This window comes from Neofelis nebulosa, chromosome 1, assembly GCF_028018385.1.
Source record: "Neofelis nebulosa isolate mNeoNeb1 chromosome 1, mNeoNeb1.pri, whole genome shotgun sequence".
Lineage (NCBI taxonomy): Eukaryota > Metazoa > Chordata > Mammalia > Carnivora > Felidae > Neofelis > Neofelis nebulosa.
Genome location: NC_080782.1, coordinates 31,305,876 through 31,319,865, shown reverse-complemented (window position 1 = coordinate 31,319,865; position 13,990 = coordinate 31,305,876). Strand labels below are relative to the sequence as shown.

Here is a 13,990-nt window from a genome sequence, read left to right as displayed (position 1 = left end):
CAGGTACTACAGAATAGTAGAGACAAATTTGTATAAACAGCTGTGAAAAAAATCCCTCCAGTAACGCCCCTTTTTGTAGGAAGGGCATTGTGGCAGCTTTTAGTGCTATTCTTAATCATTGTTTCATGATCTATTTCTAGGGAAACAGCGCTCTCAAAACATTAGAAATGAATCCTTGTACCCCAAATAATGTTGAAGTTCTGGAAACTCGATCAGCAGTTCCTAAAATAGAAGATACAGAAATAATTTCTCCCATAGCCGAGCGCCCAGAAGAGAGCTCTGATGCAGAACCCGAGAACCACGTGGTTGTGTCCTATTGTCCGCCAGTCATCGAGGAGGAAATACCGAACCCGGGAGTGGATGAAGCCGGAGGGACCTCACAAGTCATTTACATCGATGTCCAGTCCATGTATCAGCCTCAGGCAAAACCAGAAGAGGAACAAGAGAGCGACCCCGTCGGGGGGGCAGGCTATAAGCCACAAATGCACCTCCCCATCACTTCTACCATAGAAGACCTGGCTGCAGACGCTGACTTAGATAAAACTGCAGGTTACAGACCTCAGGCCAATGTAAATGCTTGGAACTTAGTATCTCCAGACTCTCCCAGATCCACAGACAGCAACAGTGAAATTGTCTCTTTTGGAAGTCCCTGCTCCATTAACTCCCGACAATTTTTGATTCCTCCTAAAGATGAAGACTCTCCTAAATCGAATGGAGGAGGGTGGTCCTTTACAAACTTCTTCCAGAACAAACCGAATGACTAACAGTGTCACTCTGTCACTTCAGTCTGCCATCTCAGTAAGCTCTCACTGCTGGTGCTGCCGTGCCAGCACGGGGCATCTTGGAGGGATCCTGTGAAGTGTTGTTAGCAAGGTGGACCTCACTGCGCAAGTTACACTCCAAGTGTTAATGTGCTCTTAACGTAGTCTCATGGCCCAAGTAGGGTAACTCAGAAATCCAGACCATGCAACTCAAGTTTCGGAGCTATCTGTGATTAGAGCCAAAGAATCTCTCGTGCTCCACCTTTGGGGAGCACTTCACGGCTAATCCTGTCCGGTCCCACACATGCAAAACAACTCCCACAGCAGCGCGTTCTGTTCTGTCAGTGGTTTTCTCATACGGATACTTTATGGAATTGCAAGCAGATTTACAGGCACAGGAGAAAAATGTCAAAGTAACAGATGATGTTTATTTGCCTGACACTTGCTCCATTTAGATGAAAACCAAGCACAGATTTCAAAATTGTTAACATCATTCTCCTCTATCCACAGCATTTACGAAAAATTAATATGATTTTTAACGTAGCAACAGCTACTTAGTGTTTTGTTTGATAAAGTATACTGATTTCCGTGCCTACTGTATAATGGTTATCAAACAGTTTTCTCAGGGGTACAAACGTTGAAAATGAGCGTGACACTGACCAGCCCAAATGAGAATCGTGTTCTCTTGCTTTGGGAGGGTTTACAAACCTGTCCCTTATTTTGTAGCTTGCATGCTGACTTCCCCTGTTGCAGTTGGTTGCCCTAATACTTAAAATTGAAATTTCTGAGACTGCAGATCTAAGTTTTTCTAAACATCTGTTTTTTTGCGTGTGACACGGTGCCCGTTTTGTAAGCATGAGCAAATTCAGTATTACTGATAAACACAGGATTCCAGGGGTTTCCTGTTTGAGGTGACTACTGGGCAGTCTCGCTGTGTCAGCTATTCTCGTGCAGCCCTGATCGGTGTCACTTTCTCCTGAGAAGGCTGTGCCACGGAGCCCCACGCACCCAGGCGGTGATGACCCAGGACACCTCGTAGCAAACGTTCCTCCTGATCGGGCGTTTAGGCAGGTTCTGCCTCTGAAATGATCGTGAGTCCAGACTGTTTGATCCAGTCCTCAAAGTTTTAAATCTAAAACTAAAAAGATAATGCTTCCTGTAGGAACAGTTACTCAAGGGCTATTTTGTATGAACTGTCACAAAGTCAGTTTGAATCCGTGGGCACACCTGCATTAAGGGCACAGCATTTTCTTTGTGAGCTGCCCGTGATTGTGTGTCTTCTCAGCATCCTCTGCCCCCTTTGGTCTTCATAAGTGATGTCTAGGACGAATGTGGTCAGAATGAAAAACTCAAAAGTGTATCTTCTGTTTCCCTCACGCCCACGTTGTCTTGTGTGTTTTGTCTTTTGACAGTTAAGGCAAAGTACCTGAAAAATGGAAATCTCTGAATACATCAAAATGTGCCTGGTTTTTTCTTTTTTATCATCCGAGGTTCTGTGATGCATTTGCATATAATGGATCAGTTGTCTTTTTTCCTAGCTCCTAATGTTTCTTTTATAAAAACCATGTCATGGAAAAAAGCCACAGGGTGACAAGGAGCAAAATCCATTTGGGTACTCTATGAATCCTAGCTCTAATTGCCAGAGTTCAGCTAAATTCTTGAGCTTCATGTTATATGGACACGTGGGATGAACTAGAACTAATTATACACACACACAGTATATTAAAACCATGTCATAGCTCCTTGGGATTTTCAACAGTGAAAAATCTATCAAGCCAGAGCCATCCCTAACAGTTTTCTCTTCTTCTTTATCTTCTTGGGCTCCTTTCCTCAGCTTACACCCCAGACACTCAGACCTGGGGCTGCCTTCGTTTCCCGCCGTGGCTGGTCATTACCGCACCCCTGCTGCCCGCAACTCATGCCTCGTTCCCCCCTGAAACCAAATGGATCCTGCACTTCATCTCCTTAGGATAGCATACGTGTTGGCTAAGGTAGACATTTTTTTGGTGTGAACTACACCACACTGAGAATGGGAAAAGGCAGGCCAGCAGAAATTGATCTGTGTCATCAGTATATATGCATTATGCATTGCAGCCGTGGCCATGTGGATCCGATGCCCTTTCCAGCCTATACACCGACTCATTTGTTCAGCTGACGGGGAATATCACTGGGCTCTTGAGTCCTTTCACCTTGTCCGAGACTTCAGTACTTTTCCTGCATGAAAAAGGTTCAGAGAGCTGCTCGGCTCTGCTCTCCCCTGCCTCTGGGGTTCCATACACAGTGATCACTAGGTTAATGGGAAGCAGAGTAACACTGTTAGTGTGGGTAGGCTCCTGACAAGTTGCCGTGTGCTTCGGAGTATGTGGTGTAGGTGTCAGGCCAAAGGTTCCTTGCCTTTTCCCACGGAATTGAAGACAGCCAGGCCCACTGTGTAAATCCTAAGTTATTACCTCCCACCCACTCCCAACCCCCCAACCTGGGCATATGGGGGTGGCCTCAACACGGGGAGAGAGAGGGGAGGGGTGGAGAGAGAAGATGCCCTTTGTCACATATCCAGTTGTTTGTGGCACTGGAGACCCTGGTAAATGTGCACTGTCCGTCAATGCTGGGACCATGCTCCAGTGTGAAAAGCAGTTTCGTAGGGGTCCTGCTCTGTCCAGTCATGGTGGCGCCTCTGCCTGGGGCAGGGGAGACTAGAATTGTTCTCTCCAGCCCTTCCTGACTGGGAGAGTAATTGGGAAATCCCTCTTTCCTCAACTAAGGCCTAGTCATTGCTTAGAACATTCTACATACCTGAACTACAGTTACGCCCCACCACGTCTGTTTAATAGTACTGTGTATTAGGACGCATTTTCATCTCTCTTACAAGCCAGTTCACTTAGTAGCCAATTTCAGATCAAGTTTCCCTTGTGAGAAATGGAGATTCTCGTGGTCATTATGGCTGCCTTTCTCTTGTGAGTGGCCCTCCTAGATAAACAACATTTAGCATAAAAATATTCTTAGAAGACGTAGCTAGCATTTTGACATTAGCTAGAGCTTGTACATTATGGACTGTGTGGATTAATCTCCACATAGAGTTGCAGTCATCAGTGTGTTGAACTGTAGAAGCCTGGATTTGAGATTGTGGCCCTGGGTATCTGGACAGTTGTGTGTTTATGTGCTTAGGTGACAGAGGTGCTCTGTTCTGCAGCTGAGACTCAGAAGCAGCCGTTCGTGGAACAAGTTAAGGGCGGAAGTGTCAGCCTCGTCTTCCATACCAGCATAACCTTCATGGCCCGTGGGTCTGAAGAATTTAGACACCCAGTACTGTCGCACTCTCAGAAACTGGTGAAAGTCACACTGTTAAAACTTGATGCAACTTGGATTCTTGCTGGAAGTTATTAGTCCTGTAATTCTTAGTGGTTTTCATGTTGTCCACGTTTAGGAACATTACAGCAGCCCTTTCTGTGTTTGAATAACTAGATTTAGGTTAGTGCAAAAAGAATTTGAAATCAATTTTACGGTCTTTTGAAATTGAAGTACTCCCTAACATTCGACATGCAGAAAATGTTATCTCAAAGCTTTCTACTGCTCAGGCACATAATCTGATAAGACTTTTTTTTTTTTTTTCTATTTACGCTAAAGTAATTTTTACTGTTATCTGTTTCGAACCATTTAAAAATTTGCATATCTTTTATAAAATGTCCTTTTTTTTCTTATTCCTTATCTAAAATCAAGCATCTCAGAAGTCAAATGTGAGATCATTAACTATTTACAAAGTCTAGGTACATAGTGGGAGTTCAATGAGTAATTGTTTATCGAGGCCCCTTCCAGAACGTGCAGAATAAGCAGTTTTCCTGAAGGGTGGTATGTATCAGGATCTAGCTTGTGTGGATCTAAGCCTATCGGCTGAAAGATTCAGATCTACTCGCGAAGTAGCTCCAGTTTCAACGAAAACTTGGGAAAGACTCCTGCAAAAGCATCACTGTCTTATTCCTTACATCTTATTCCCTCCCTCATGAGTATTCGTAGTGTCTTTTTATTTGATGGCTACAAAACTTGGGACCTGTTTGTGCCAACCAGCATGTGTTCTAGCGAACCAACACTACACTGATGTGTGAGCTTAACCGATTAATATAAGCACTCACTCATTCTCTGGATAAACTCTTTCTTCAAAGCGTTTATTTTAAACTGGCACTTCCCGCCAAAACAAAATTCCATGGTACCGTGCCCATCCATCTTACTTTTTATATCCAGAAGAAAATTTTTCACAGAAGGAAAAGATTTTCTAAACTTACTGTAAATGCATCTTTTAGATATGACCTTAGAATATCATTGGAAAGCACTTGGTTTAAATTTGCTCCATTTATGTCTTCATGGATTATGTACCAGGGCTATTAATATTTAAACTTATTTCAGTACGGTCGTGAGATTTTTATTTCTTTTCAGTTTGAGCTTTTGTCTAGTACATGATCATATTCATGCCAGTTATAATACAAATGAGCTATTTTTAATGCCCATATGGAGGATCAAGAACATTAAGTTCATGTGTCAGGCTTTATCGTGTGTGGTAAAATTCCAGGGGATGTGATTTGATCTGGAATATATCCAAATTCTTACAATTATGATACTGAGTTCTGAAAGGTTTTTCTGTTGCTTTTAATCCTGGGAAGTGCTTATTTCTCCCTCTATTAAGAATGTTCAGGGGCGCCTGGGTGGCGCAGTCGGTTAAGCGTCCGACGTCAGCCAGGTCACGATCTCGCGGTCCGTGAGTTCGAGCCCCGCGTCAGGCTCTGGGCTGATGGCTCGGAGCCTGGAGCCTGTTTCTGATTCTGTGTCTCCCTCTCTCTCTGCCCCTCCCCCGTTCATGTTCTGTCTCTCTCTGTCCCAAAAATAAATAAAAAAAACGTTGAAAAAAAAAAATTAAAAAAAAAAAAAAAAAAAAAGAATGTTCATATTTTGGATTATAAGTGTCTAAGTTATAGACAGAATTCACCTATGTAAGACATAACTGCAACATTTTAATGAAAATTAAAAGTGTTTTAAGAGGGAAAACTTCTGAATGTTTTTATGTACAAGTGCCTAGCTGAAGAACCATAGAAACAGGAAGTTCAAAATCTCTTAAATATGGAAACTATACTGATTGAATATTAACCAAATACAAAACAGTAATAACATAAGTACTTTTTGATGGCTATAAGTTAAAAGATGTGGGTGGGGGAAATGAATATTTAATTGATAAGAAAATTAATTTGTGTTACATAAATCTTCTGAGATTGCCTTTGCAGTCAGTAGCCAGTCATAATTTTAAAAAGCCCAAATAACTAACACCATAGACCTTATGCTGTCCTTAAGCCAAAAATACTTTGTATACCTGGTTGTATGGCTTATTTAAATGTATTGAAGTTCCTTATACATTTAAAATGTACTTCCCTTCATAATTATTCCATTTTAAAAAGGGGTAACTTTCAATTTCTGAACTTACTATTTCTCCTAAGCATTCCATTATAAGAGCTCAGAAAGATTTCTAGGTGGTATATAAAATTTTCATTGAAACATGGACAAGCTAAACTGTTAGGTTTAACATTAGTATTTTTGTAATTGAGCATAGAAAAAACAATAGTAATTAATGATTTTCATAAGACATTTTTCAAATATTCTGCCCCCAATTTGATTCCAAAACTTTTTGGATGTTTATGATATACTCATCTATTTAATTTTTTCCTTCCAACATAATGCTTTGGGAAAGTGTGAATATGTTATGAATAGTTGAAGACAACACACAAGAAAAAACCCTGTTCGGTTTGTTGTTGTGGAAGGGTGGGTATTCTAAGATACCATGGGCTTTGTTTCTCCTGTTATTTTCTCAGAAAGGAGCGTGGCTTTTTCTTACATACATTTCAATTCAGAGTTGCTTGAAAAAGATTGGCCTGGATAGAAAGACATCCGAAATTTGAGATAGAACCGCCTTAAAAACAGGTCCAAAGGTAAAAGTCACTTAGAAACTTAACTATCCTAAAGGAATGTGTTGCCTTTTCTTCTCTTTCATTAGTTGGCCAGAAGTCAGAGGTCCTCTTCATAACATTAGGAAATTGCCATTTTTTTACTTTCAAAATTGCATTGTAGTGAATTACTGTTTACAAAATACACATACTGTGAACAGATATAACTTTTTGTTTTTTATAAGGTTGTTTGTAGAGTGAGTGTTTTTTTTTTTTTAAGGGTTCTGTGTTAAATATTTTCAGTTTTTAAAATAAATACTAGTAACTGTTTACTAATTTTTGTTTGGTCAGGTGTGTGCAGATGTAGCGGAAAGATAGAAATCCAATCCAACGCTGTTCCTGTATTCATTTCTTAAAATGTCACCACTACAGACTTAAAAACAACAACAAAAAACCCGAGCTATAATTTGTGATAATCTGTACCTAAAATCATACTTAATCATATAAGGAAACATCTAAATACTCATGTAGAGGAAGCAAGCTACAGATTGCAGTATATTTGTGTGATTCAGTCTGATTCACAGAATTCCGAGTTCAAAATGGAATAAAACAACTCCACTTAACAGAGATGACTAACTGAAGTATTTTCTGCCTTGTGAAAATGTGGAGATTATGTTGCTGTTAGAATGGGAAATTTGAACATTTTATATCCTCGTATAATTTCAGAATTTAGTTTCCATATCTTTTGGAGAACATGGTTATATCAAGAACATAGAATATAAGTAACCTATTACTAAGACACCTTAAATGTAAAACTAGTATGCTTGGCTGTTAACTCTAAAGATGTTACTTATGTTTGTTTTTAAAACGTGCATGTATTTAACAATTTTATCATAGTATTGTCATGGAAAAAAATAAATATATTTTCTTACAACTTACGCAGACGAATTTGGGCATTACTGTTTGTTTTTCTTTCCCCCTCCTGTCTTAAGCACTTAGGAAAAATACCTTCTGCTTTAATACTTCTGTTACTTCTGATAAGAATTACACTCGTTTATGAAGCAATAACATAGGGCTATCCATACATTTTTAATATTTTAATACATTGCTATGCCATTGAGATAATCATCTGTATCTTCCACTAAATCTATAATCTGTGTACCAGAAATGTTAGCATAAAAATATCCAAAAAGTGGGACTCCAACATTATAAAACAACACTGGTCCTTAAAAGTATGTTTCTAATTTCTTCCCTTTGAAGACCAACATTTCTGGAGCTTCTAGGAATATATCAAAATTAGTTTTATCTCAAGTTACCAAATTTGGAAATCCAGTCGTTGCTTCAGCAAAACCTCAGTAATTTTCAAGTATGAAGTGATCTTAAGTAGAATTTCATAAGGGGGAGAAATTAAGTCTTTGGTCCTGTGTAGCCTGTGCTTTACCCAGAGTAACAACTGAAATATGAATGGGCCACAATTTAACCTGAAGAAACTGTGAACTAATTTTGAATTAGTTGTGAAACACGTGTTAGTGTTTAAGCCCTAGGAGAGCGTGTACATGTGGTCTGTCCTCCAGGGAGATGTCCATGCATAACTTGGTTCCCAGATGGGTGAATTCTTGAGCCAAAATATATAGCCCCATCAACCGTAGGGACTTTGAAAAGGTCAAAAAGAGAGGAACGACGTATTAGGGAAAGAAAAGTAGAGATGTATGAACTTGTTTTTAATGTATTCAACATCACTAAAAATGTTAGTTTACAAACCCCAGTTCTTTACAAAAGAGCTGTGTAAAAGTTAGTTTTGAATGGCCTATGAAGTTGATCCAGTGCCCTTCCCCTGGAGCGACTGACAGAAAAATTGAATTCAAAGTATTTATTTGGTCTCTAAGAACCAGCGAAGTTGATGTAACTAGAGATGTCTTGAACTAATTTGGGATTAAATTGGAGATGATTTTATCCCAGAGTGATTAGTTTCAGATTAAAGAGACAAAAGCTTTTGAGGAGGATTTTGGTAAAAACTGGGAAGCAGAAATCGGGTCAAAATGAGTGCAACTGAAGTGTCCTGGCTGCTCAAGATTCTCTCTGGACCTTTGAAAGGTGAGAATGAGTCTGAGGTCCCAGCTCAGATGCAAATCTGCTTCCCGGGTGACCCCAGCCAGCTTTATCACTGCTGTGGAAGCAGGCCCTCGCGTCTCCCGCCGCAGACAGCCTTCCAAGGCCAGAGCCCCCCGCCGCCGTCTGTCTTCCTATCCCTGCAGGTGCTTGCACACCCCCCCCCCCGCCCCCCACTCACCTGGTCCTCAGGGCGGATTCTGATTCGAGAGGCAGGAGGCCCTGAAGAAGCAGAGTGCAAGACACGTGCACCCTCCTAATCCCAGATTGCCCAATTACCAACAGCCAACGGCACACACCCTTCACAAATGAACCTCGAGTCTAATTTTCTGCCGTTGGTGGCTCCTTTCCTCTCCTGTGGCGGTGGACGGGGTTTCCCGTGAGACTAGGCGACGGCTGGCTTGCCTGAGCCGCACACATCTGGCTCCCAGCTGGTTTCACCACCTGCTACCTGGGCCACCCTGGGGGAATTACCAACCTCTCGATCTCCTCCGCTCTGAACGGTGGGTCTTGATAACCTCTTCTCGCAAAGCTGTTGTGAGGATTCCCATAGTGTATGTGATGCTCCCAACAGAATAGGTGTGAGATTCTTACATGTGACTCTATCCCTCCAGAAGCCTCAGGAACGGCTCTTTGTGACCGGCACCTCGAAGGTGTAAATGCCTTAGACACGGATAAGATGCACCTTAGGCTACGGCCCACAGTTACCCAGAGGGCTGTTTGTTACACGGCAAGAGGCCTGCCAAGATGAACCACGGGGCCTGTTCCCACCTGCTCAGATGCTGGACTCCACCTTTCTTCACCTGGGTGACTGTCTCCGTCCTCACGTCTCAAAGCATTGCTGGCTCAGGGAGTTCTCTTCCAGTGTCCCAGGACTTCCACCTCTCCACGCACCCCACCTGTCCCTGCACCCCACCTCTGCACGGCACCCCCACCTCTCCCTGCACCCCACCTCTGTGTGGCACCCCCACCCCTCCAGGCAGCCCACCTCTGCACAGCACCCCCACCTCTCCCTGCACCCCCACCCCCTCCGCTCACCAAGCACGGTTCTCACGCTTTCTTCGACACAGAAATTGAGCGTCTCAGCGCTGCATCCACAGAGCACAGCACAGTATCAGACGCACCCCAAGAGCCTGATAAATAGTCCTGAAATAACCGTACCTTGAAAAGCCAATACGTGGCCTACCATGTTTCCAGGATATAAGAACTACGTTATTTTACAGAGAGGTGATCCGCCTGTGGCATAGTCTCCAACCATGGAAAGACAGGGGGTCCTCATGGAATTGCTGTGCCTCAGACAAGGTGGTGGCCCAAGGCGCTCCTTCTCCGGTGAGCCAGGGAGGGTTTGTTCACCGGAGGTCCTCAAGTATTTGTTGAACGTGGTGACCCTGTGTTCCTCCTCAAGGAAATTTGCTCTTATCCTCATATCTCTTTGACAGCAGTGGATAAAGGATAAATAGCCTTGACTGAAGTGACAACAGGTTCGAGCCCTCCTGCCCACCATCCACCACCACCGCACCTCCTCCCTGTCTGGAAATCGATTTCCTTCTCTCTGGGTTAGGCTCTCTGTATTCTTCCAAGTGACAATTTGCATAACCAGGCGATCCATTTCTGTCCCCACCTCTCCTCCCCGAATTGCGCATCTGCTTCTCCAGAAGACAACCCTTATGGCATCTCTCATTTACCTGATGGGTAGGTGAGTCCCGGTAAGTTGCGCAGGCCACACGGGACTGTAGACCCTCACTTTACCTGGGGCTAACACGTCTCTTCTCTACATCCAGAACTTTCTTCTCTCAGGTCAGATGACCCCAGAGAGCTGGGCCCGTAGGGTCAGGCTCCTCCAAGCTTACAGGCAACTGCCTTTTCCAGTGGCCTCCCAGCATGATGGGCGAGGACTCTGGTGGGCCTGGCCTGTGTCACGTGTCCGTCCATGGGCTGGTCATGTGGCTGGACAGAAGTTCTGTTCAGAGGCCACTTTTACAAAAACCACACAGAGTCCCCCCAAAAGAAGAGAGGTAGAATTTCGAGTGGCCAAAACAATAAATATTTACTACTGGCTCACTGAAGAAAAACTAGAAAGTAAATGAAAGGAAATGGGAAAAAAATCACTATCTTCTTATACAGCATTAGCTATTTTTAACACTTTGCCTGTTATCCTCTCGGACATTTTTCCTATGTGGATGTGTATATGTAAATATTTACACATTTTCATATACGTGTATATGCGTGCATATATAAAAGGGTTATATTGTGTATTCTGTTTTCAAACCTGACTCTTTTATTTAACATATTTTGAAAATCTTTTTTCATATCAATAGAATATTCATGTGCATTGTTCTTTCATGGATATGTAACACTAGCGCATGGAAATATTATTTAAATTTCTTATTCCTTAGTCCTTATTGAACTCCTTTAGTCCGTAATTTATTCATACTATTCATATTTTCATTAAACAATGGATGACTTCGAAAGCCAGGCAAAGACGTCTGGCATTGATTTGGCTGGGACTAAAAAACAACACTCAGATTTCACACTAGGAACCATTGGCACATTATACTCAAGCGCTCCCCAACTTTTCTATGCCATAAAATGTAGTCTTTTATACCAACTAATGAAGATTCCGACCGAACGCAGAGTTCTGCTTACACGGTTCTTCCTCGAAGGTGACAGGGCTGCCAGCGGGAGCTCGGGAGTGGGGGCTGCTCAGGGCTCATGCAGGGTGGCCGTCGGAAAAGGCAGCTGCCTGGCTCAATTTAGCCAGTCCTCGGGGCACCCACACCAGCAGCTGAACCCCATCCTGGGCCCTCGTTATTCGTAAGAGTCCCTGGACCCACGGGAAACAGGACTTTCAGGAACTATAAACAGGGATTTTGAAATCTTTTGATACCCTCCGGGAATAGAAGTCCCTTTATCCTAGGAGCCTTTGACTCATTGTCTAGGGACGCGGCAGGCTGTGGCGCATTCTTTACTGAGAGAGCACATGACATGAACGTGTCTTAGGAAAACAAATCTGGTTTCCGGTGAAGCGCTGTGTGGGAGGTAGCACCGCCCGGTAGTCAGGGCTGATGGGGTCTAGCCAGCAGAATTCTAAGATGGCCCCCAAGATGCTCGCCCCTGGTGCACGGGCTGCTACAATCCCACTCCCTGGAGTGTGAATGTGACAGGATGGCACTCCCACGATTAGGTTACCCATCAGTTGACTTGTGTTCATAAAAAGGAAGATTATCCACGATGGGCAGCCGAATCAGGAGCACTCACAGGAGGGACCGGGCCTTGAAGAAAGTCCCCTGACCGCTTCGAAGGAGCAGGTGGCCGGTGAGTGTGCCAGACGAGACCACAGCCCTGGGGGACACTTGGATCTGAGGAGCTGGGTCTTCTCTGTCCTTCGTAGGCTCACCCGTGTCTCATCCAGGGGTCGGTTCCCACCGAGGGAATCCTTAGCAAATGCTCATGAAGCAAACGTGTGTTGGCACGTTCTGCGAAGGTGAGCGCTAAAGCAATGCATGTGAGGCCCCAAGAGATCATTTGGCCTCCCTCCAGCCTAACAGCCCCCAAGCCTCTGAACAAACCCCAAGGGCTTCGGGCTGCCAGGCCAGAGGCAGTCCTGTCACCGTAAAGAAGACTCCCAACCCTTGGCAAATCATTTTACCTCCCCAGTCCTGAGGGGCTGGACCAGTCTGTCCCCCAGCTTCCTTCATTCGTGAGGCTGGAGAAATGTGACTCGGACAAACAGCGGGTACATTTTCTGCTCTGACAGTGCCCCCATATCACGCCCACACTCCGCCAGGTGCCCTTTGGAGCTGACGCTAGTGACAACACAGGACGCCCGCAGCCGGGGCAGCCTTGAACTCATACCGCTCTCCTCCACACTCTCTTGGTCTGCTAGTCTCTTCACCTGGTCTCTGCTTTCCTGCAGCCTAGCAGGATTTTCTGCAGCTGATCCTCTGGCCCGGTGCCTGTTACTTTTGTGGCTAAATGAGGATATCTGAGCAAATTTCTTGAGCTTCCCTGGCCTTCCTTCTCAGAGACATTCCAATCCAAGTCCTCTTTCAGCCAAGTCGGAGCTGCAGCCCCATAACTGGGCTGTCCAAGGAGGCCATAGCCCCAAGCGGGGCTCTTGCTTGGAGGTGGGCAGCTGGGACACTGGGGGAGGTCGCAGCATGTGTTTAGAGATTTCCGTGCCTCTGTAAGCCACTTGGAGCGTGAGCAGGTCAGCAAGATAAAGATAGACAAATAGAAAGCTGCGACCTCATCCCAAATACTGAGACATAGTGTTCCTCTCACATCCTTCCAGGAAAAGACAAGTGCTCCCAGGAGCCTTTCTAGGACCAAAGACGTCTCTGCAAAGGCAGACACGAAGAGGAGGAGAGACAGCGAGCTTTCTCCGCTGCCTGCCCTGTGCTTTCAGTTCTTGGCCGGGGCCCCGGGGAGCACGCTGCTGCTTGGAAATAGTTTGCAACAACTCCCCCGGGTTCTGGAGGTTATTTGTGGAGGAGGAGGCGGAGGTGAGAAGGGAAAAAAAACTTCAAACCCAGACCTCATTGCATCCTGGGGGTCCCTGAATCCCACCCTGATGGAATAGCTCTGGTTTCTGCTTTCACATTTATTCAAACCGGAGTCCTTGAGAGAAGAGAACTTTGGAAGAAGGCAGACTCGGGGCTCGGATGGGAAAGCGGCAGGCGGACACGGGCACTGGCCCCTCACCCCCGGGACTGTGCTGCCTGTGACAACTAACCTGAGGACAGAGCAGAATGCCGCGGAAGAATCCCGGAGCCGCTGAGCTGGTCCTGACTGCAGGTCAGGGTAAGGGGTAGGAAAGTTCCACAACGAAGCATCATGCTTGTGTGGAAGCTCATGGAAGGACCACGGGCAAGGTGCCAGGCTTTCTGGCCAGCTTGTCTTGCCAAGCCAAACAGGCCATGCGCATCCGCTCTGGCCGCCATCAAAGGAGGACCGTCATTAAGATGGAACACGTGAACATGAGACTGGAGTGCAGTTCCCCACGGGGGCTATCCCAGAAGCCAGTCCGTGTCATTGCCCGAACATAGCCACCTGCTGGAACTTCCGGAGTGACAACCTGTCACTTCCACTAAGACCTTTGAGAAACTGATCGCACACGCTTATCAGTTAAGGGTCTGGGCTGGCGCAGGGCACCCCCACACCCCTACCCCCGTCCTCAACGGCAGCTACCGGATGCTG

The 13,990-nt window shown here is 44.8% G+C and overlaps 1 protein-coding gene across 1 annotated transcript in view; it reads left to right on the top strand.

The window, feature by feature from the left end:
* LIFR (LIF receptor subunit alpha) overlaps window positions 1–2,342 on the top strand; it is a 73,233-nt gene extending 70,891 nt beyond the window's left edge. The window contains exon 20 of the mRNA XM_058718024.1: window positions 141–2,342. Coding sequence (XP_058574007.1) covers window positions 141–764 — 624 coding nt within the window. The 3' untranslated portion in view covers window positions 765–2,342. The remainder of the gene's footprint in view (window positions 1–140) is intronic.
* The last annotated feature ends 11,648 nt before the right edge of the window (window positions 2,343–13,990 follow it).